Source organism: Mauremys reevesii, linkage group 2 (assembly GCF_016161935.1).
Source record: "Mauremys reevesii isolate NIE-2019 linkage group 2, ASM1616193v1, whole genome shotgun sequence".
Lineage (NCBI taxonomy): Eukaryota > Metazoa > Chordata > Testudines > Geoemydidae > Mauremys > Mauremys reevesii.
The window spans coordinates 14,615,652-14,640,365 of NC_052624.1; the positions used below are offsets into that span (position 1 = coordinate 14,615,652).

Consider the following 24,714-nt stretch of genomic DNA (forward strand, 5'->3'; position numbering starts at 1 on the left):
TCCTTTAGAAGCTGAATTAAATGCTTGACATCTATAATTGGTCTTATTAGTGCTCTATGCAGCATCAACAAATATTCTATTCTGCATCCCAATTGTTCCCAGCAATGCTTTTAAGCAGATTCATCCTATCTTTACATTTGGGAGGAGGGATAGCTCAATGGTTTGAGCATTGGCCTGCTAAACCACGGATTGTGAGTTCAATTCTTGTGGGGGCCACTTAGGGATCCGGGGCAAAAATTGGTCCTGCTAGTGAAGGCAGGTGCCTGGACTCAATGACCTTTCAAAGATCCCTTCCAGTTCTAGGAGATTGGTATATCTCCAATTTTTTTTTAATATTATCTATTTGACCCCTCCAGGTTAGTTGATTGTCGAGCATAACTCCTAAGAATGTAAAATTTTGAACTCCTTGTATTTCTTCTGTATGGAGATACAAGTTCCATTTCCCCACAATTTTCCTTCTTTGTGAAGATCATTCCCTTTGTTTTGGCAAGTGAGAACTTAAATCTCCAAGTATCTCTCCATTCTGAAATCCCCCTGAGCGCCTCACCTGTTCTCTACACAGCTATCTTGAGTTTTCTATGTTTGTCCCATATAGCACAGTCATCTAAAATAGAGTAATACCTATTCCTGACCATATACTCCCCAGGAGATTGTTAATCATAATGTTAAATAGAGTTGGGCTGATAACACTCACCCGTAGAGTATCATTAGTAAATTTATAAATATTCAGCAAAGCTGCCCCCAGCCTGACTTGTATGATTCTATCACCTCAGAAATCTATCCACCAGAACATTCTTTCTCTTGTTCCAATTTCGGCCAGTTTATACAGCAAGCCTTCCCTCCATAGTATGCCATACACTTTTTCTATGTCCAAAAAGACAGCTATCATAAACTCTGTTCCTCATAGATTTTTTGTATTTCTGTTTCTAATCTTCTTCTATGATCAACTGTGCATCTTCCTTTCCTTAAACCACTTTGTACACAGTTTATAATTTCATTTTTTCTAGGTATGATACTAATCTCTCATTGATCAGTCTTTCCATAATTTTGCCCACACACTATATGAGGGCAATAAGTTTATATGCATCAGGTGTTTGTGTGTAATTTGCCAGGTTTTCCTATAGAAATAACCACTGCTTGCTTCCATTCTGCTGGTAGTATTCCTTCACCCCATACATTGTTATACAATTTCAGATTCTTAAACTCCCTTCTGGTAGGTGGTTAAGCATTGTATTACATATGCTATCTTTACCTGAGGTTGTATTTTCACTTTTGTCTGTAGCTTTTTTGAGTTCCTGTATGCTGCAATTTTCATTTAGGACTTAATCTTCATATTCTACCCAGCCATGTAAGAGCTCACAGTTTTTCTTCAGCAAACATTCTTTTTTGTTCACAAAACTCTTTACTTTGATTTTGCATCATTACTAACTTTTTGGAACTCTTTTGCTAAAAGGTCTGCTTTTCCTAAGTTAGAACTTGCAACTTTATCATTTACTATGAGGCCAGGTATAAATTTGTTTTTACTCTGTATCCCATTCATTCTTTTAACTTGTGTATATATCTCCAAAACCTTGGAATCTTTGTTCATTTCCCACAATACTTTCTCCAACTCTTTCTTTGTCTTTTTAATACACCTTTGTGCTTTACCTCTTTTATAGTTCCTTAAGTCCTGCCTAGTCGTTGTACTTCTGCTTTGTATGCCTTATTTATTTCTTTAGTTGCTGCATTTATAATCTTAATTCCACCATGTAACTGGATTTCTGAGTTTGTAGCAATTTAATGTTTTACATATAGCTAGGTTGGGCACTGCTACAACTCCCTTTATTATATTATCATGAAATTCCTCTAGATTGTCACTTATACAATTGGTACTTAGATACTCAGCAAACTTACTCTTAAAGAGTCCCCAGTTCCCTTTTCTAAGGCTCCAGGTAGGAATTCCTTCAGAGTTTTCAACATTACTTTGGCTTTAATATGTAATTAGCATAGGGAAGTGATCACTTCTTTGAAGATTTCCCAGCTGCATTTACTTGCTGTCTTGCTTGTTGCAATTCCCAGATCTAAACATTAAAAGGCTCCATCCACCAAATAAAACCTAGTAGATGCTCCAGTATTGAGCAATGCCAGGTTATGCATCTCAATGAACTATTCCATGCATTTGCCATTATAATCAGTTTTCCTGCTTCCCCATAATTCATTATGGCTAATAAGGTCTCCACGATTAATATATGGGCCTTTGAGTCCTTTGCTAACTCTTCCAATTCTAAATTGTCTAGTTTTTCACACAGGTTGTAAAGTTTATAGATTTGTATAAAGGTGCCATTGTTCTGCAGAAGAAACTCAACAGTATTGTACCCAAAAATTGTACCCAAAACGTGAGTTCTGTATATCTATGTCAACATAACTAAGACAGTCCTCCTCTTATTTCTCTTTCACATATGATTACATCATATCCTAGAAGTCTAAACATAAGTTTTGTCACTAACCATTTTTTTTGTACGTCAGGTTTGTTTTCCATTTCAAAAATAGTTGTTTTTAATTCCTGACCATGTGTTATTAGACTATGTTCCTGCAAAAATGTTAGAATCATGTTGTTTAAACTACATTATTACCTACTGACGAACAGGAAGAGTATCTTTGGATACAAACTGGCTAACTTAGTGAGGCAGGCTTTAAATTAGGTTTGGTGGGAGCACTAGGTGAAAGCCCACAGGTAAATCAAAAACATGGAGATCTGGTTGACAGTTCAGAATCTGGAGGAAACATGGGACAAAGGAGAGACAAGAGGGAACACAGAGGGGAAATCAAATCACTATCTTAGATGTCTGTATACTAATGCAAGAAGTATGGGGAACAAACAGGAAGAACTAGAAATACTAGTGAATAATCACAACTATGGCATAGCTAGAATCTCACAGACTTGCTCAGGAAGGATAGGCTTGGAAGAAAGGGAGGAGGTATTGCCTTGTATATCAAAGATGTATACACTTGAAATGAGGTTGAGATGTAAATAGGAGACAAATTTATTGAAAAGTCTCTGCGTACTGGTAAAGGGGTAAAAAACAAGGGTGATATCATGGTAGGGGTCTACTATTGACCACCTAACCAGGAAGGAGGAGTGGCTATGGCTTTTTTTAAACAACTAACAGAATCATCCAAAGCACAGGACATGTGTTGGGAAAATAACAGCAGGGCACAGATTATCCAACAAATTCTTGGAATACATTGGAGATAAATTTTTATTTCAGAAGTTGGGGAAATCAAGTAGGGACAAGGCTGTTTTGGATTTGATTTTAGCAAATAGGGCAGAAGTGGTTGAGAATTTGAAGGTGGAAGGCAGCTTGGGTGAAAGTGATCATGAAATAATAGTGTTCATGATTCTAAGGAATGGTAAGAGGGAAAACAGCAGAATAAAGATTGCATTTTAAGAAGACAGACTTTAGCAAACTTAGGAAGCTGATAGGTAAGATGCATGGGAAACAAGTCTAAGGGGAAAAACAGTTTGAGAGAGTTGGTAGTTTTTCAAAGAGACATTAATAAGGGCACAAGTGAAAACCATCCCACTGCATAGGAAAGAGGAAGTATGGCAAGAGATCACCCTGGCTTACCCAGGAGATCTTCAATTATCTGAAATTCAAAAAAAAGAGTCCTACAAAAAGTAAAAATTAGGTAAAATTACAAAGACATAAAGGGTAACAAGAAAACATTATACAAATACTTTAGAAGTAAGAGGAAGACCAAGGACAGGGTAGGTCCATTACTCAGTGGGGGGAGGGGGAAGACAATAACTGGACATGTGGAAATGGCAAAAATGCTAAATGCCCTTTTTGTTTCAGTTTTCACCCAAAAAAAGTTAGTAGCCATCGGGCATTTAATATAATGAACGCCAGTGAAGAGGAGGTAAGGTCTGAGGTTAAAATAGGGAAAGAATGTGTTAAAAATTACTTAATTTAAATGTCTTTAAGTCAGTGGGGCCTGATGAAATACATCCTAGAATATGCAAGGAGCTGACTGAGGAGATATCTGAGCCATTAGCAATTATCTTCAAAAACTCATGGAAGATGGGAGAGATGCCAAAGGACTGGAAGAGGGCAAATATAGTGCCAATCTATAAAAAGTGGAATAAAGACAACCCAGGGAATTACCGAAATTTGCAACACCTAGAAGATAATAAGGTGATATGTAACAATCAACATGGATTTGTCAAGAACAAATCATGTCAAACCAACCTAATAGTTTTCTTTGACAGGGTAACATGCCTTGTGGATAGAGGGAAGTGGTAGATGTAGCATATCTTGACTTTAGTAAGGCTTTTGATACTGTCTCACATGACCTTCTCAAAAACAAACTAGGGAAAATATAGCCTACATGGAGCAAAACCAATCCCAGAGCATAGTTATCAATCTTCACAGTCAAGCTGGAAAGGCATATGGAATGGGGTCTCAAAGGGATCTGTCCTAGGTCTTGATCCGTTCAATATCTTCATCAGTGATTTAGATAATGGTGTAGAGAGTACACTTATCAAGTTTGCAGATAATGCCAAGCTGGGAGGGGTTATGAGTGCTTTGGAGGACTGAATTAAAATTCAAAATGATCTGGGCAAACTGGAGAAATGGTCTGAAGTAAATAGGATGAAATTCAATAAGGACAAATACAAAGTACTCCACTTAGGAAGGAACAGTCAGTGGCACACATACAAAATGGGAAATGACTGCCTAGGAAGGAGTATTACAGAGAGGGATCTGGGAGGTCATAGTGGATCACAAGCTAAATATGAGTCAACAGTGAAACACATTTGCAAAAAAAACCAAACATTCTGTGATGTATTAGCAGGAATGTTGTAAGCAAGACATGAGAAGTAATTCTTCTGCTCTACTCCATGCTGATTAGGCCTCAGCCTGAGTATTGTGTCCAGTTCAGGGTGCAACATTTCAGGAAAAATGTGGACAAATTGGAGAAAGTTCAGAGAAGAGCAACAAAAATGATTAAAGGTCTAGAAAACATGACCTATAGGGGGAGATTGAAAAAACTGGGTTTGTTTAGTCTGAAGAAGAAAAACTAAGAAGGGACATGATAACAGTTTCCAAGTACATAAAAGGTTGTTACAAGAAAGAAGGAGAAAAATTGTTCTCCTTAAGCTCTCAGGATAGGACAGGAAGCAATTATCTTAAATTGCAGCAAGAGCGATTTAGGTTGGACATTAGGAAAAACTTCCTAACTGTCAGAGGGGTTAAGCACTGGAATAAATTGCCTAGGGAGGTTGTGGAATCTCCGTCATTGGAGATTTTTAAGAGCATGTTAGACAAACACCTGTCAGGGATGGTCTAGTTATTATTAGTTCTGCCTTGAGTTCAGGGGACTGAACTAGACGACCTATTGAGATACCTTCCAGTCCTATACTTCTGTGATTCAAAATGGCATGAATGTGATTTATCGAGCGATTGCCTATATGAAAATATTATTCTGATACTTTGGGGGTTTTTATTCTTTATGTCTTCTCCTCTGTCTGTAAAGTGCAATTTATCACTTATATCATAAATGCTATACATTTCTCTTTGTTTACAAACAGTACATCTTCACCCATTCCCCTTAAATTATCTTTCCTGCCCTGAACTGTGTGCTATTTTACCAGTAGCTCTTTTCCCTCAGGAACATTTTCCTCCTCCTCCTCCACATTCCACTGTGAATATGTTTTTGGTTGCTTTTGCATAGGATATTTTATGGATAGTTTTAGTTTTCTCTATCTATCTTTCTTGTTCTGCTGCCACTAGGGCCATCAATTAGTTGCAGATAATCCCTGCAATTAACTGAAAGCAAAATTAACGTGGCAGAGGGGCTGGAGCAGCACCAGCCCACAGTTTCCCGAACAGGACAGGGGGCTGGAGAAGCCCCAACCCGCAGCTTCCCAGCTGACGGAGGGGCTGGAGCCAACCCTGCCCACAGGTCCCTGGGTGGTGGGAGGATTTGGAGCCACCCCAGCCCACAACTTCCTAGGTGGCTGAAGCCCCATGCCCTGAGAGGAGCTAGAGCCCCGAGCCCCATGCCCCGACAAGGGCTGAAGCCCCAAGCAGGGCTAAAGCCCTGAGCCCCCAAGGCTGAGTCTATATTTGAAAATATAGAACCCCCCCAAAAAACCCTATATATATAAATGGTATTTCAATATTGTTTAACAGTGCGATTAATTGTGATTATTTTTTTTAATTGCTTCACAGCCCTGGCTGCCACAAATCCTTTGTATACTGCACTGTGCTTATCCCCCCAAATGTTGCATTTTATTTCTCTTCCTTCCATTCTGTTCTCATACAAGTGTTCTCCTCCACATTTACCACACCTCGTTTTCCCCTTACAGACAGCCACCATGTGCCCAAACCTTTGACATATATAACATCTCAAAGGGGCCGGGATATATGAATATCCTATGTTAATTCTATTGGCTAGCGTTCTACCTTGGACAGCTTTGGCTGGTTTGTGTTCTCCCCCTATCCTGCTAATCAGTTGCTAAACAAACAGCAATTGGTCCTCACTTATACCCCTTTTAATTTCATCCTCAGTTGTGCCTACTGAAACTCCATACATTACCCCTCTTGCTTCTGTCATAGGCAGCTGGCAAATTAGTTTATTTTCCCTGAAATTATAGTATAAAGACGTTTCTCAGCCTGTTCCTATGTGTACATTCTACTACTAAATCTCCACCCTGCATTGTTTTAGCTTTCAGCATACCTCCAATACTTGGCCTAATCCACTGTTTTCAAGAGATTAACATCTCCCATCTTTACATTTTCAGCTAGTGATTTGATAATTATGAGATGTTAATCCTTTTCCTTACTCTTTTTTTCCATCCCTGTCTGCTCCCTCTTCTTCAGATACAGATATTTCTGTTCTTTTCTTCTTCTTCCTAATCTGAAGCCATTCCTCATCCTTTGCTTCTTCTCCCTCAATTTCCAACATAGCTTCCAGCCTTTCCCTCTCAGTCTGTATTTCCAGCTTTCTTCAGCCAGCCAGCCCAAGCCCCAGCTCTCAGCCTCTCCCAGTCTACACAGCCAGCCTGCAGCCCTGCAAACAGCTACCTCAAGCCCAGCCAGCAGCCCAACTAGCCCCCTTCCTCTTTTTTTTTCTTTTTCTCTCTCTATGGCGAAGCATACAACTAAATAGTCTATAGCCGCCACCATTTCTAATTCCTCAGTACGTAGCGGTTTAGATGCTCTCACTCTGCCCTGTGTCTTTCAGGTGATCTCTGAGCACCTTTTTAATAAGACTCCATTTCCCCGATGTTTTTACTAAATCACATCATATAATTTTTTTAACCTTAAGACATATGAATGCCTCAACAAACTTTTCCCTTTCTTTATCAAAGCCCTGACATACCCACGAAAGTGATCAATTGTTTCTTCCACTTTACAGAAATCACGTAGTCCATCTTTGTGTCCTTTTATTCAAAAAAGATTTTTGTTTAAGCCACAATGGCCAGTTAGTACTCTAAACGAAGATACATCATTAGTCCTATCCAAGTCCTGACATGTCGAAATCCTCCACTCTAGGGCACAATTCAAAAAATCTTCTTCCTCTTTTTTCATTAATCCAAATTTTTTGCCATTCCTCGTTTAAATGTTTCTGTACTATGCTTTTGAATTCCTGTTTACTCAAGGGTATTTCTATGTCGATCCTTCCACTTCTTACAGCATTTTTAGCTGCTTTGTCCGCCATTTCATTCCTTATTATCCCACTGTGCGCTGGGATCCAGGTTAATGCTACATGTATCCCCATCTGTACTAACTCCCTTATTAGACATTGATTATATCACTTCTGCATACTGAGACACCCGTTTTTATTGCCGTAAGGCCTGAGATTGAATTAAAAAAATGATCGCTGCTACTGGGTGTCCATCTCAGATCCAATTTAATGCTAGTATTATTGCTACTAGTTCAGCTGTCATGTCAGCTACATAGTCAGCTATTCTTTTAGATGTACTAATGCCCAATTTTATTATATAATATGCTATCTCTACTCTTCCTGTTTTTTTTCTTTTTTGGGCCCATCTGTATATATTTGACAAAAACAACTCTACTTTTCATGCATATACTGGTACACTTAATCTTTAATACTTACTGTCTCTTTTTTACCCTTAACTTTAGAAAAATAAATCTAAATCCACGTTTGGACCTGCAACTTTCCATTGTAGCTAATTTTCCCATGACTAAAAGTTTTCACTTCATTCAGCTTTTCCTTGTCTTTCAACTCCAGCATCCACACACTAAGTCAAACAGCATGCAGAGTTCTAACATCATATGCAATATTTCATCTATTGAATTCCCAGCAGTCCTCATCAATTTGTTTGGTACTTGCATCGTTGCAGTTCCAATTAACTTTGGTGCAGAGTTAGATCCAGTACTTTCATTCATTTCACTAGAAGCTATCTGTAGCACACATGTAGGTGTTGTAATAAATGCACCTCACACAATTTGTAGTGCCTGTAGCTCCCTTTCTGCTGCAAACTGCCTGGCTTTATACTTTAGCCACCTTCTCCCTCAGCTGGACTTTGAGGCATTAGTCATTTTCAATCAAGCCAGATTCTCCACCAGGTGCAGCCTATGAAATTAATTGGCCTTCTCTGTGCCACCTTAACCCCTTCGGGCTTAGTATGGGGGTGAATACCCCATCACAATGCTACTAAAATGTGATTGGTTGATGGAAACATTCAGACAAACTCCTTGTGAGATATGTACTTCACAGAGATGTGCTTGTTTCTCACAACTTTTTTAGAAGGGGACTGAAAAGATTTTTTTTAAAGTAAATGCCTTAGAAATATGTGTTCAAAATATATACTTGAATGCTCTGCATAGCAAGGGGAAAGGGACATGTGGCACATTTGGAACTTCAAGCATACCCTTTTCTCTTTCCTATTGACTTTTAAAGTCCAGACCCACCGTAGATCACTACTCCCACACGTAAATCACCCAATCCCATACTAACCTCTTGGATCTTGTCTTCTCTAGGGAAAAAAAAGCATGTTCTTAACTTGGGTTAGCTAACACATGGCAACTTACACAAGGTAAAATCTTAGGGATACCAAGGCAGCTTTTAATGTTAGCACATTAGCAGATCTATATAAACCCTAGGTTCCCACATAGTCTTTATCTTGACCTGCTAATATGTGTGAAGACTACAAACTGCCCAGTCATCACTAGGATTTCACCTCATATTAGTTATCACATGTTTGCTAACATGAGTTAACAACATGCTTTTTGTTTTTTTCCTAATGAAGATACACTTTTATGGAGACATAGAAGCTCCATAGGAGTAAGCTAAGTGCCATAATATTACAATATTTCATGGTTTTCAAATGTATTTTTACCTAGAAAATCCTATGGGCTATAAAATACAAAGATTAAAACAGTTAGAAAAATGTGCACTATTGTTAAAATTGGGGCTTACATTCTCTCCACCGGTGCTTTCCAGATTCCTGCAGGATTTAGGGGATAAGTCTGATATAATACAGAATATAAGGCAGTGAGCTACAGTGGCTTTGGTCTTCACAAGCTTGCAAAAGAAAAACACACATTAGAAAAGTGCTGACTTTCCTTTTGGCCGTGCTTATGTGGGGCAGTCAGCACTGATTTCGAAAGCTGTTTGATTTTTTTTTAATAGCCTTTGGGGTCACAGTTAATCAAATCCAAACAGCCAACTCTCTGCTGTAGTGATTTTCCTATAAATAAAATTTGACAGGGAGAAATCAAATACCTTTGAAATCAACAGTAGAGTATTTAGACAAGTTGTCTCGAACTGAGGACTGATTCCAGCCTTGTAAATCATTGCCAAATATCACACAGCTTGACGGCCTAATCCTCTGAATAGATATCTAATACTGTGTAAATCTGTGTCAGGAGGACAGCAGCACCTGTGATGTATTTCAGGGTGACATTTGTGGCACTCTAGAGAAACTGGTAACCCATTTTGAGCTGAAACCTGGTCTTACAGGATTTGAACAATGGACCTTTTGCCTTGAGCAGAGGTGGACCTATGGCCCATAAATCTGGGACTGAGGGAAGAAGAGAATAAAGCACATGTGGGGCAGGGGCACCATTTCAGATTTGGAGGAGGGGGAACTTTAACCATGATTCCTCAGGCTACTTAGGCACTTGAAAACTCTAAGTTTTTTGGCAGATAACTTAGCAATTAGCTGACAGGAGCCCTGTATCTAATTCCTTTATAAAAGAAAGAAAATTAAATAAATATTAGACACATTCAGCTCTAATAACAACATGTTCTGACATCTTGTGGCAAGTCACTTAATGGACACTGGTTAGGTTTAAAATTTTAATGTGTATTCTTACTTTATTACTAACTCTGTGGAGAGAGACACCCTGTCAGGACTTCTATCCCAGCTCTGGGAAAAGAGCAGGGTCTAGTGGGTTACAACAGGGACCAGATACATCTGGGTTCTATATAAGAACATCAGAACGGCCATACTGGTAAGACCAATGGTCCATCTAGCCCAGTATCCTGTCTTCCAACAGTGGCTAATGCCAGGTGCTTCAGAGGGAATGAACAGAACAGGCAATCATCAAGTTGCCCTGTTGCCCACTCCCAGCTTCTGGCAAACTGAGGCGAGGGACATGCAGAACATGGTGTGGGATCCCTGTCCACCCTGGCTAATAGCTATTGCTGGACTTATCCTCCATTAACTTACCTAGTTCTTATTGGAACCCTGTTATAGTTTTGGCCTTCACAACATCAATGGCAAAGAGTTACACATGTTGACTGTGAAGAAATGGTTTCTTTTGTTTGTTTTAAATCTGCTGCCTATTAATTCATTGGGGGTGACCCCTAGTTCTTGTGATATGTGAAGGAATACATAACATTTCGTTATTCAATTTTTCCACTCCTTTCATCATATCCCTCCTTCGTCATGTCTTTTCCAAGCTGAAAAGTCCCAGTCTTTTTAATCTCGTACAGAAGATGTTCTATACCCCTAATCATTTCTTTTGCCCTTCTCTGTACCTTTTCCAAATCCAATGTATCTTTTTTGAGATAGGGTGACCAAATCTGCACGCACTATTCAATATGTTAGCATACCATGGATTTATATAGAGACAATATGATATTATCCTCTTATTATCTTTCCCTTTCCTAATGATTCCCAATATTCTGTTTGCTTTTTTTAATTGCCACTGCACATTGAGCAGATGTTTTCAGAGAACTATCCACAGTGACTCCATTATCTCTTTATTGATGGGTTCAGCTAATTTAGACCCCATCAATTTGTACATATAGTTGGGATTATATTTTGCCATGTGCATTACTTTGTTTTTATCTACATTGAATTTCTTCTGCCATTGTGTTGCCCAGTCACCCTTTGTAACTCTTCCCAGTATCTGTCTTGAGTAATTTTGTATCATCTGCAAATTTTACCTCACTGCCTACCCCTTTTTCCAGATCATTTATGAATTTGTTGAATATATACCTCTCTCCATTCTCACCTTTTATTCCTACCCTTTGTTTCCTATCTTTTAACTGAAGTGCTTGGCAGTGCTTTCAGGATCATTAATTTACGTCAATGACAAGTCTTTTGTTATCTTAATCACACTGCCTCTGTTTATAAACAAACTCCCTGCCCCCAAAGGCTGTGCTGCTCACAGCTTCTGAACTCCACATGTTTCAGAGTAGCAGCCCTGTTAGTCTGTATTCGCAAAAAGAACAGGAGTACTTGTGGCACCTTAGAGACTAACAAATGTATTTCAGCATAAGCTTTCGTGGGCTACAGCTCACTTCTTTGGATGCATAGAATGGAACACACAGACAGGGGATATTTATACATACAGAGAACATGAAAAGGTGGAAGTATGCATACCAACAGGAAGAGTCTAATCAATTGAGATGAGCTATCGTCAGCAGGAGAAAAAAAACTTTTGAAGTGATAATTGAGATGACCCATAGAAGGTGTGAGGAGAACTTAACATAGGGAAATAGATTCAATTAGTGTAATGACCCAACCATTCCCATATCACATATCACACTCAAACTGTTGCAGTTAAGAGCTCAGTAGGGAGCTAGGGTGAGTAGATCTCCCCTACAAAACTCAGGGGGGGGCTAGATCCCTCCCTTGCCCCTGCTGAATGGTGCCCCTGATTGTGCCCGAGACCTGAAAACCTTTCAAAAGTTTTGCCTTTAACTCATTCTGGGTAAAGATAACAAGGGGAAAGGACTGTAGTTGCACTGCATTTTAATCCTTTTGTTGTAAAAATGCATTTTTTTTAAAAATGAGAGCTGAACTTTTTGGTAAGTTAGTTTCTCTCTTTAAATCCCCGCCGTGGACGCTGGTGCCGTCCAGCACGGCGTACTGGCTCTTGCTGGTACGCCATACCGGACCGGACCGGCTTACTTTCACCTCTGGTCACCTCCCTGCTATACCAGATGTAGGAGCCCCAAACCTCTTCCTCAACTCCTTTAAACGGTGCTAGGAAAAGGAGGGGGGTCGCGTCCCCTTGTACGAGATGTAGGGGCCCCAAAACTCCTTTACTCAGCTCCCTTAAGGAATGATTTCCTTCCAAGCCTTTTCCAATCCATGTTATCCGATACCTGAATTCCTCCCATACCAAGTACCTGCACTGGACATCCACAACAAGTTTTATGTAGTGAGTTGTGACATTATAACCTAATCCTCTTACTCTACCCCATTGGGTCTCAAACCAGCTGTTGGGAAGGTGAATCCCCACACATACACCTTGGTCAATCTGACAGTGAGGGAAAAATTCCTTCCCAGTCCTCCCCCACCTCCCAAGGGAAAGAGCAACTAGCATAATGTCCATACCAGGTCAGGGGGGAATCTGGTCCTTTTGCCATATTCAGGGTGGGTCTATGCTGCCACCTTGGTCCTCATAAAGAGGGCCTCTGCAGGGCCACTCTTCCAATCAGCAGGAAGGGCAGTGCACTTACTTTCTTCTGACCTGGGAACAACTGCTTCCCGCCCTTCCTGTCCGTCCCTGTAAATGTTCCCCTTTCTTCCCACCCATAGTAAGAAATTCTTAAAGAAGCAACACCCCTTTTCTCCCATCTAGCTGGACCAAAAAAACCCCTCACATGAAGCTTGCAGTGGACATATTATCAGTATTAAATTTTCCAAAGTGGGTAGGAGTAGAAATATGTCCAGATACCTTCTGAAATTCCTACTGGGGCAGTACACCTCACAGGGCTGTGTATCTCTGCTGTAGTGGAGTCCTTAGTATACAGGGAATACCTCAGTAATGCCAATTATGTTACAATGTTGTGTCTCAAATTGAAAAGCTATTTTATATATGCACGCAGCACATGTGCCCAATGCCATGGGCTGAATCCTACAATCCTTTCTCCTTAGCTGAGCAACATTCCCATTGAAGTCAATGGGTGGAGTGAATAAGGACAGCAGAAGGTGACTGTATGTTAATGCAATATCAAGGTCCAGATTTTAACCACAAACTTCAAGAAACTCAGAGTGAAAGGCAAACGAATATTAAATGAACACTTACAGTGCTACACATGAGCATGAGAGAGCGTGAAAATGAGAGACTACTTGGTGATGTAGTGCACTGTGGTTATAAAGGTTTCAGCAACCTGAGTTTTGGTTGGCTACATTATTAATGAACACTGAAGACAATACCAGGCTAGACAGAGTATCCCAAATGAGTGTCAGTAAAAGCTTTATACCACACTAATTCTAATGCAATTCAGAAATGTTATAGAGAGTTTTAAATGTTTTAGTAATACTATTTTTCATAGGCTCCCCACCTGTAAAAGCCAGGCTGACATAATTAATCATTAATCCCAAGTGAGCAAGCCTTAGAAAGGGAAAGAAAAATATCACTAATTAATATATGGAACCTATAAAAATCATCTACTTAAACCCAGCCTATGTCAGATCTCTCTACCTATTAAGCTTTTATACCATGCTTATCACCATGATACAGAAGCATTTATTATCAGTCTTCCTTCCACTCCTACCACAGGAGCTGAATCAGTGAGGTGACTTTGCCTATTACACTGTGTTAAAATGTGTATCAGTGGCTAGTGCTCGGTGCTGTACACCAGTGCTTCTTCCAGCACAGCTGTGCTGATTTTCGCCAGCTGAGAATCTGGCCTATTGTGTCTGCCCCTGGCACTATTGACTCCAGGAGCTGCTATCCTACTGCTGGCTGTGTCTAAAAGGTGCAATAGAACCATCAATTTATAAAACATTAAAACATTGAGTGCATTGAACAGAGATATTTAGAGATGATTATTGTCTGCTCAGCTTTGTGTAGTTAAGTCACTAAGCTTATAAGAGAAGGGATGGCCCAAGGGTTAAGATGCTAGCCTGGGACTTAGACAACATGGGGTCAATTTCCTGCTCCATCACAGACCTCCTGCATGATGTGTTTCTGGTCCCCTCTGTAAAATGGGGGTAATGGCATTTCCCTCCATTACAGGGGGGTGGTGAAGATAAACACATTCAAGACTGGAAAGCATTCAGATATTACAGTAATGGGGGCCATATAAGTACCTTAGAGAGACAGGAACGAAGGATTTGTCAAGGTGAGCAATGCACATATTAAGGTAGCCAGTCAGATCTTAATTCCTGGCAATAGAAAAGGTTGTAAAGATGGAACAAAAATTAATCTGTGTCTTTTCCTCTTGAAAGTCAGAAAGATGCTTACAGTGTATGGGAGTAGCTTCCTTTTTCACTCCCCAGTCAGTAAGAATTCAGGCTGTGAATATCATCTGTGGCTGTAAAACCCATTTACTTTGTGTTTGTTCATCTGACCAGTAATCTCAAATTCCATTCAATCTGCACAGATTTCAGTTGTTTGCCTGATAGCAACAACTCTTGACTATGACCAGCTGGGCGCTATGAAATCTCTCAGAACACTGAGGGCATTGCGGCCTCTCCGAGCCCTATCCAGATTTGAGAGCATAAGGGTAAGGGTATCTTTTAGTGTCTATCAAGTCTGAGCACTTTTAATGCCGAGCACCTTCTAACTTCCCTTACAGGAAAATAACATAGAATCTTCTCTTTTAGGTGCAGTGTGGGGATCCAGATAACGACAAAAATGGAAAGTGTCACACAAATGATATACATAATTCTTTTAAAGAGTCCATAATAAACTCAGATCTAGTGGCAGGTTAAGGGGAGATTTTTTTTAATTGGTATTTAGGCTTGATAATTCAGTTGACAATGGCAATCTTAAAATCTTCTACCGTTTTAATAAACCATTGGATCTTGCAGGATCTTAAAGTGATTCATAGGGAGAGCACTAAATTGTAGCATTTACATGATTTAATAATACTTCTAATGATAGATGCACACACACCTCTGTCAGCTGTAAACTAAATAAAATGTTGCTGCCGCAGAATAGTATTTTTGTAATTGTAATCTCCCCTTTTTCTGACCAAAAAGTTCCCGTTGACATTACTAGGCACCTATGTGCTTCACTAGAAGGAAATAGACTCTATTTCTATGAGTTTACATTAAATTGGAAACGAAGGCTTTATATTCTGAAGGCATCATGGAAAGAATTGTGTATATATATATGGATGTTAAAACTTCTTTTCTTTCTGCATTGATCTCATTCGATATCTTCCATTTAGGGTATTTCGTCATTGTCCCACTAACAGGTTTTTTCTTTTCAGGAAGGAAAGGCAGAAGAGAAGTAAAATGGTAGGATTGTGCTAATAGTTTGGACTTTTGCTTTATGTCTCCATTCAGGTCTCTTTAATAAGCCTCATAGCTAACTCACTTGGATACTCCGAAATGGGTCCTATTAAATCCCTTAGGACTCTCCGAGCTTTGAGACCATTAAGAGCATTGTCACGATTTGAAGGGATGAGGGTAAGAGTAAACAAAGCAACCATCGAAGCCCATCTTTGTGAACATCAAGCATGTAAAAGGGCCATATTTCTTTGGTTTTGGTTTCATTATGACTGCAAAGGAAATGAATGATAATACTGTGTGGAAAAAAACCCACCTCCATTGTATTGATTGCATTAGTATAGCTGCAGCTTTTACTCTCTGGTGGATTTCATGATAAGCTAATCCCGCTGCATAACTTGTCATACTATGTTTTAAAAACAACTTTTTGGCTGAGGTAACATCTGGCTAACAATTGTCTCTTTAATTATGAGGCACATCAGGGAAAATAATTTTGCTACAGGTTTGCTTCTGCCTCCAAATTGTATTAAAATTAAAATCAATCACAAAATTGTTGAGGACATTTTTACTAATAAAAAAAATGAGCATTAGAGGCACACTGTGTATAGAAAACAAATGAGCAAATTCACAAAAACTTTCCTCTAAAGTATTTGAATTTTAATATAGAATGCCAGGATTAGCACTGTAAGCATGTGATTTGTGTTCATTGTTCTATCTTGCATGTCTATCCTCTCCCATTTGCATTTTCTTGAATGTATGGATGTATCCACCAGTATCATACTTATTTATTTGTGCTTGATTAGCATAGCAAGTATGTTTAAGTATCTGGAGTTGGGCTTTGTTTTTTAAACTATTTTTATCATGCATGACTATCAAATGACCATAGCTGCATTCTGTACCAGTCAAGGGTACCACTAATACTGTAGATCACATGGCAAAACAAAACAAATCTCTGTATGGCACAACCAGTAACATTTGGGAGTATATAAGGTACCAACTTAAGCACCACTTCCAAGATTTCTGATTCTGATATATGTAAAATTACATCTGTCCTATCTGGAGACACCAAATCCCTAAAATATGTCAAGGAAAATGGTAAGATGTTAATAATAAAATCAATTTGGAATATGGCGTCTTTTGCCTCTAGGTCGCAAGTTCAAATTCAATATAAGTCACTAGCAATCAAAAGTCTATCAACAGTTCATGTGCAACAAGTTGGTGGTTTCAGCTGAAGTCCTAATGGTCCAGTTTCCATATCATAATCATACCATAGTAAGACAGCCAGAGGACTGAATGAGCCTAGAAATTGAGCTAACTCTATAAGTAGTTAAGTACATTGGTGGAGCAGTGTCGGGCATCCAAATTTGAACTGTTTTGGTTCAAAACACTGCACTCTTCTTAGTGAACCCAAACAATATCATATTTTAAAGAGTATTCACATGCAGAACAGTGCATAGGCCTAAGCAGCCAGATCCCCAGCTGGTATATATTGGTGCAGCTCTATTAAAGTTAATAGAACTACTTCTGTTTACACCAACTGAGGATCTGGTCCCTTATTTTTATTAAGTGTGGGTTGTGCCATATACCCAGCTTCACCTACTACAGACCACATTGCTTTACCACATTCAGGAGCCCTAGCAGAAACAGAGCAAGTATGGTGCAATTGAGAGGGACAAAGATCTGATCTAGATGCATCGTTGCACCAGTTTAGCTAAAGGTGTGATTTGTGCGTGGACATCTTAAATTGATTTAGACCTGACTTACATTGGTTTAGCTTAAGTTGGTAAATATACAAGCTCAATCAAAACCCACATAGCAAGTATGATAATAATATCCATACATGAGTTTAACTAAATGGTTGTTAAACCTAGCAACTTCTGTGTGTATTCCAAGTCCAAAGTATGGGGCATTTGAGACGCTGAAAAACTGAGAGAGTTGAGAAGCACTGAAGGAAGCTTGGTAGGATGTTTACTGAGAACTGGAGAAGAAGTTGGTTTGCTGTAAACCTGCAGGAGAAGACCATTTTCTATTACATCAGTCCCAGAAATGCTGTTCCTAAAATGCCCATATTCAGGGGTATCCCAGGTTTTCTGACACAAAGTTCTTGTCCTCCTTACCCCATAGGTATAGTTGGAATGTGTACAGTCTTTGTGCCTCCTTTTTCTGAGCTATCAGAGGTACTGAATTAACTTGTAAATTGTGATAAAGTATAATTGAGAATACGTTCCACTGGAAAATCAAATTATTATATTTTTAGCATGTCTAACCATACTTACCATGGCTAGGGACAGTAAGACCTTTCATTATTAGGGACTCATATGCTCCAGAATGCACAAGGAAAATTGCCAGAGGAGAGAGAGATTAAATAATGTTAATGTTGAGACGCAAACACACAGAGTAAGGAGATAATAATAGTTTATGTTTGTGTAGTGCTTTCAGTTAAGGAGCTCAAAGTACTTTGCAGAACTAAGATGTAAGCAAGAAAATTCTCATAGGGTGCTTCACTAAACTATATTGTACCTAGGCTTTGAAGTCAATTGGTCCTGACTAAAAGATAGAGAGGTAGACAGGTGATTTGGGGCCAGTGAATTAGAGGCATTGATAGGTTTGGAGGGGTGGTGTCTACAGGGTCCCACCCACACAAGAGCTCCAAGATTGCATGGCAAAAAGGCCTGTAATGACTAGACTTCAGAGTGGCCAGGCCCCATGCCCTCCACATTCCATTTCTTCCTGTCTGCCAATGGGCTGAGTTCCAGTGCAGGCAGAAGAAAGCCTCAGCTTGCTCCAGCCCAACAGAGGGTTCTAGAAGTTAGGAGAGAACTACTTTCCGGCTATCCAAAGAGAAACCCTGTGGAGGCGGCCTCCCCCAGGGAAACTGCAGCAGAGCCTTTAGCTGGTGCCTAGGGGTAGCCTAATGGTGCATGCACAGCTGCCAAACTCTGCTTACAAAAATTGTCTGACTGATAGATCTCAAAAAGTAATTGTAAATGGGCAATTGTTATCCAGTGATGTAATGTTTCTAATGTGGACTCAGGGATCTGTTCTTGACCCAAACCTATTCAATATTATTGTCAATGACCTGGAAGAAAATAAAAAATCATTGCTAGTAAAGCTTGCTTATGGTACAAAAATTAATGTAGTGGTAAATAATGTTAAAGATAGATCAACTATACTGGGCTCACTTGAACAACATTCATTTTAATACAGCCAAATACTGCATACATCTAGGAACAAAGAAAATAGGGCACCCTCGTATTATGGGGAACTGTATCCTGAAAAACAGAGGTTGAGAAGGGCTTAGGGGTCATAGTGAATAATCCACTGAACATGAGCTTCCCATGTAATGTGATGGCTAACAGAGCTAATGTGATTCTCTGAAGATAAGCAAGGGAATATCAAGTAGGAGTAGGGAGGTGATATTGCCTCTTAATACCGCATAAGTGAGTCCATTACTGAAATACTGACATTCTGGCATTCACATTTAAAAAGGGACATTGAAAAATTGGCAAGCGTTGGAAAAGAACTACAAGAATGATTCAAGGTCTGAAAAATCTGCCTTACAGGGAGGGAGTTAAGAAGTTCAATCTATTTAGCTTATCCAGAAGAAGGTTTAAAAGGTGACTTGATCAAGTCTATAAGTACTGACATGGGGAGAAGAGTTCTGTAGAGGGCTATTAATCTAGCAGACAAAGGCATAACGAGATTCAGTGGATAGAAGCTCAAACTCATCAAATTCAGACTAGAAATAAGACACACATTTCTAACATTGAGAATAATTAAACATTGGGACAATTTACCTAACAGTGTGGTGGCTTCTCCATCTTGAAATCTTTAAATCGAAATTGGATGACTTGCTAAAAGATATGACCCTAGATCAACCAAAAGGTATGGGCTTGATGTTGGAATTACTGGGTGACCTTTTCTATGGCCAGTACTATACAGAAGATCTGACTAAATGTTCACAATAGTACTTTCAAGCCTTAAAATCTATTGGGCAGAACATCAGCTGGTGTAATTGTCCATGAAGTCAGTGGAGCTATGACAACTTACGCAAACTGAGGATCTGCCCCATTATGAATCGGTGAAAGGAAATGTTGAAGATTTAGAGAAGTGGTTCTCAAACTGTGGGTCGGGACCCCATTTTAATGGGGTCACCAGAGCTGGTTTAGACTTGCTGGGGCCCAGAGCTAAAGCCAAAGCCCGAACCCCACCACCCGAAGCCGAAGCCTGAGGGGTTCGTCCCTGTGTGTTGGGACTCAAGCTACAGGCCCCCTGCCTGGGGCTGAAGCCCCCTCCTCTCCCTGCCTGGGGCAGTGGGGCTCAGGTGGGCTCAGGCTTTGATCCCCTCTCCTGGGGTAGTAATTTTTATTGTCAGACAGGGGTTGCGGTGCAATTAAGTTTGAGAACTCCTGATTTAGAGCACCTCCAGATGCCAAGTAGGGCATTGGGTGGCAAAAGGCTACCCCCAACAGAAGTTATGGGGAAGGAGGTTTCAAGCATGGCTGATAAGATATCAATGGGAATGCAGTGTTATAACATCATCTCTTATAGATGACTGTACTGTATAGGTTATTTCTAGACATACCAGAAATTTGGTCCTTAGTTTTGGAATGTTTGCATCTCAACTTTAACATAAATTCTTAATAGTTTCGTCTGGTTACATATTCAGGTCCTTAATCAGCTGTCACTTGCACTGATGTAAATTAGGAGTAGCTCCTTTTAAACAAGTGGTATTATGTTGGTGTAAAACAGTATAAGTCAGAGGAGAATTAGGCCCTTCATTAATAATTCATTCAAAGAGGTGTTACATGATTTGCTTCAAGTCTTGTGTCATATTTTATTATCTACACTCCACTGAACATAATTCAGCACAAGTTAAAAAGGAGGATGCATGCATGACCATCATTTGTATTGTCTAACTTGCATGATTGTGTTCTGTTCCTATGCATGATCATTTGCACTGTAATCTCTCTATCTCTAACAGCCATAATGTTTTCGTCTCTGTCACACATAGTGTAGTTGCAGTAGTTTGGGGCCAGCATGGTTGGACATTGAACAAAAACATCACTCTAAAGAGCAAATGAAAATTATTAAAATATCCATTTTGGCAGTATTCCAATGATCATTTGCTTTGGAAATTATTTTGCATCTTGGCTTACAAAATAAAGGTTGGGTTAAAACTATAAAGTTAAAAATGCACTAAATCTAAAAGTGAAAGATAAAATTAGCAAAAGGGACAGTAGTTGTAAAAAGTCTGCATATGGCAAAAATAGGTAGTCGGTCTTGCAAAAAATTTGCTCCTTTCAGAAATGTGCAAAATGTAGTTCCAGGACTTGAAAGAGTTATGTAATTGTTAGGGCTGTCGATTAATCGTAGTTAACTCACGTGATTAACCAAAAAATATAATCGCAATTAAAAAAATTAATCACGATTAATCACAATTTTAATCGCACTGTTAAACAATAAAATATCAATTGAAATTTATTAAATATTTTGGATATTTTTCTACATTTTCATATATATTGTATTCTGCATTGCAATTGAACTCAAAGTGTATATTATTTTTATTAGAAATATTTGTGCTGTAAAAATGATAAACAAAAGAAATAGTATTTTTCAATTCACCTGATACAAGTACTGCAGTGCAATCTCTTTATCGTGAAAGTGCAACTTACAAATGTAGATTTTTTTTGTTACATAACTGCACTCAGAAACAAAACAATATAAAACTTCATAGCCTACAAGTCCACTCTGTCCTACTTCTTGTTCAGCCAATCGCTAAGACAAATAAGTTTGTTTACATTTACAGGAGATAATGCTGCCCTCTTCTTATTTACAATGTCACCAGAATGTGAGAACAGGTATTTGCATAGCAGTTTTGTAGCTGGCATTGCAAGGTATTTACGTGCCAGATATGCTAAACATTCGTATGCTTCTTCATGCTTCAGCCACCATTCCAGAGGACATGCTTCCATGCTGAGGATGCTCGTTTAAAAAAAAGTGTTAATTAAATTTGTGGCTGAACTCCTTGGGGGAGAATTGTATGTCCCCAGCTCTGTTTTACCCGCATTCTGCCATATATTTTATATTATAGCAGTCTCAGATGGTGAACCAGCACATATTGTTCATTTTAAGAACACTTTCACTGCAGATTTGACAAAACGCAAAGAAGGTACCAATGTGAGATTTCTAAAGATAGCTACAGCACTTGACCCAAGGTTTAAGAATCTGAAGTGCCTTCCAAAATCTGAGGAGGACAAGGTGTGCAGCATGCTTTCAGAAGTCTTAAAAGAGCACCACTATGATGCAAAAACTACAGAACCTGAACCACCAAAAAAGAAAATCAACCTTCTGCTGGTGGTATCTGACTCAGATCATGAAAATGAACATGGGTCGGTCCGCACTGCTTTGGATTATTATCGAGTAGAACCCATCATCAGCATGGACGCATGTCCCCTGGAATGGTGGTTGACGCATGAAGGGACATAAGAATCTTTAGCGCATCTGGCACATAAATATCTTGCGATGCCGGCTACAACAGTACCATGAGAACACCTGTTGTCACTTTCAGGTTACACTGTAAGCAAGAAGTGGGCAGCATTATTGCCTGCAAATGTAAAAAAACTTATTTATCTGAGCAATTGGCTGAACAAGAAGTAGGACTGAGTGGACTAGCAGGCTCTAAAATTTTACATAGTTTTATTTTTGAATGCAGTTTTTTGTAAATAATTCTACATTTGTAAGTTCAATTTTCATGATAAAGAGATTGCACTACAGTACTTGTAGGTGAATTGGAAAATGCTACTTTTGTTTTTTTTTACAGTGCAAATACTTGTAATAAAAATAAATATAAAGTGAACACTGTACACTTTGTATTCTGTGTTGTAATTGAAATCAATCTATTTTAAAATGTAGAAAACATCCAAAAATATTTAAATAAATGGTATTCTATTATTGTTTAACAGTGCGATTAATCGCGATTAATTTTTTTAATCGCTTGACAGCCCTAGTAATTGTGTATTTTCTTCAGTGTACTAGAATAAACTGCCTGTTCTAAATGTGTAAAATCATTTTACTGTGCTCTTTTATCCTTTCCAGAACCACAAAAGTAATGGTGAAATGAATTTGATATTATTGGCTTGTCAGAAAATTGGGTACTAATATGATAGAAAACAACTGACATTTTCCATAACCAGATTCACAATTTAATAAAATTTCATTTTTGCAGATCGATATCACTTTGTCTCAGTTTCAGAAATGTAGACTGAGATGGGGAAAGGCTTAGTGTCTGCATATCAGATTCTAATCTTGAAAGCATGAAATAAACAAGGAGACAAATTCATATAGTAAAGTCTGGAATCTGTAGAAAGGCTGCCAGTTTACTTTGCATTGGTCCTGCAAAGTACTGTATTGGCAGCACTTAGAGTAGCTGTGGATATGTAAAAACTGTACAAGCCATTAATATAGTGTGAAAAAATACATTTTGTGACAAAGATTTTTCTTGAGAAAATGTCTTTCATGTTATGCTTAGCATGCATCAAAGGCTTTTACATTTTGGATGGTGGTTTAGAATGCTGAATAACATATATATATAAGGTGGTTGTTATATTAGCCTTATATTTTGGAGTGCATGTTGATATTGCTGATTTTTTGTGGGGACTACAGAATGCATATTGTATATTCTATTTGCTTTGGTTCAGATCCATAATGCAAGCATTGACTTTTGTTCCTATGCCAATTGTTTATAAGTACTTTAAGTGACTGGGTCCTTTCCTATACAATATTTGTATGTGTGGTTGTATATATGGGTTTGCACACTAATCCTGCCTGGAGCCGATGGGTCTCTGCAGAAAACAGAATTACAGAGTTTTGGTACAGTATCAAGTGGGGTAATGTGAGTCAGATATATATTAAATCAGGGTGTGTTGGCTGTTTTAATGATACGCACTGTAGAGATAGGAGTAGTAAGGTAAGGGATTAAATTGTAACAGTAGATCCTCCATATTGGCGGTCAGATATCCTCCATAGCTGCCCTGCTCCAAGAATTTCAGTGACTCCACTTTCTCACAGTAATAGTGGCTTCCAATCAGTGGTATCTTTGACAGATGGGACACCACTGGATCAATTACTCCTCAGATAATCAATACCCTTCATAGTTAGGGTTAAAATTTCTTGTATTGTGTAGGGGGCCTGAGTTCAGAAAGAGGTTTAGATACTTTGCTGCTTAGAAGGAAGCCTCTCTTCCTCTCTCCTGGTCCCTTAACCATTGTAAGAATATTTTTTTGTGCCCCGCTGACCTCCGATTATACACTTAACATATCACTAAACATAGGGTCCAATATGAAGCAGGGAGAATCCTGCTACCTTGCCCTGTTATGAACAACAATTGGTTGCTAACTGATTGTATGGGTGAGATACTGATACATTATTTTTAAGGTACAAAAAAGAAGAGTCTTAAGTGTTCTTAAATTTTTCAAAATAATGATCCAGATCTTCAGCTAGTTTTAATCCAGTTTACATCAGTTGAGGATTGGCCCAGTTACTTTAGTGTACAAAACAGCTACTTAGGGATGTTTTCATGTGAAGGCCTGCAGTAATTGTATGTTTTTTTCTTTTATTTCACTTATTTAAGGTGGTTGTGAATGCCCTGTTAGGCGCCATCCCTTCCATCATGAACGTTCTCCTCGTCTGCCTCATTTTCTGGCTCATTTTTAGCATCATGGGAGTGAACCTGTTTGCAGGAAAGTTTGGAAAATGCATTAACAAGACAGCAGGAGATATGCCTTTAGACTATAAAGTTATTAATAACATGAGTGAGTGCATAATCTATAACGTGACAGGCAATTTTTACTGGACAAAAGTTAAAGTCAACTTTGATAACGTTGGTGCTGGTTACCTGGCTCTTCTACAGGTGGTAAGTTCTATCAAAAACATTTTTTCTTGTTAGGTAGATATCCAGTGGTCCAGTCATGTGAGGTGCTGAGAGTCACCAGCTCTCGCTAAAATCAGCACCTCTTAGGATCTGACTCCAAGTTAACACCTACACTTTTCCTTTT

The 24,714-nt window shown here is 38.9% G+C and overlaps 1 protein-coding gene across 1 annotated transcript in view; it reads left to right on the top strand.

Moving 5' to 3' along the window:
- Window positions 1-24,714, top strand: part of LOC120397007 (sodium channel protein type 5 subunit alpha-like) — a 325,327-nt gene that overhangs the window by 272,861 nt on the left and 27,752 nt on the right. The window contains exons 22-24 of the mRNA XM_039522350.1: window positions 14,806-14,928; window positions 15,716-15,838; window positions 24,291-24,572. Of these exons, the coding sequence (XP_039378284.1) occupies window positions 14,806-14,928; window positions 15,716-15,838; window positions 24,291-24,572 (528 nt within the window). The remainder of the gene's footprint in view (window positions 1-14,805; window positions 14,929-15,715; window positions 15,839-24,290; window positions 24,573-24,714) is intronic.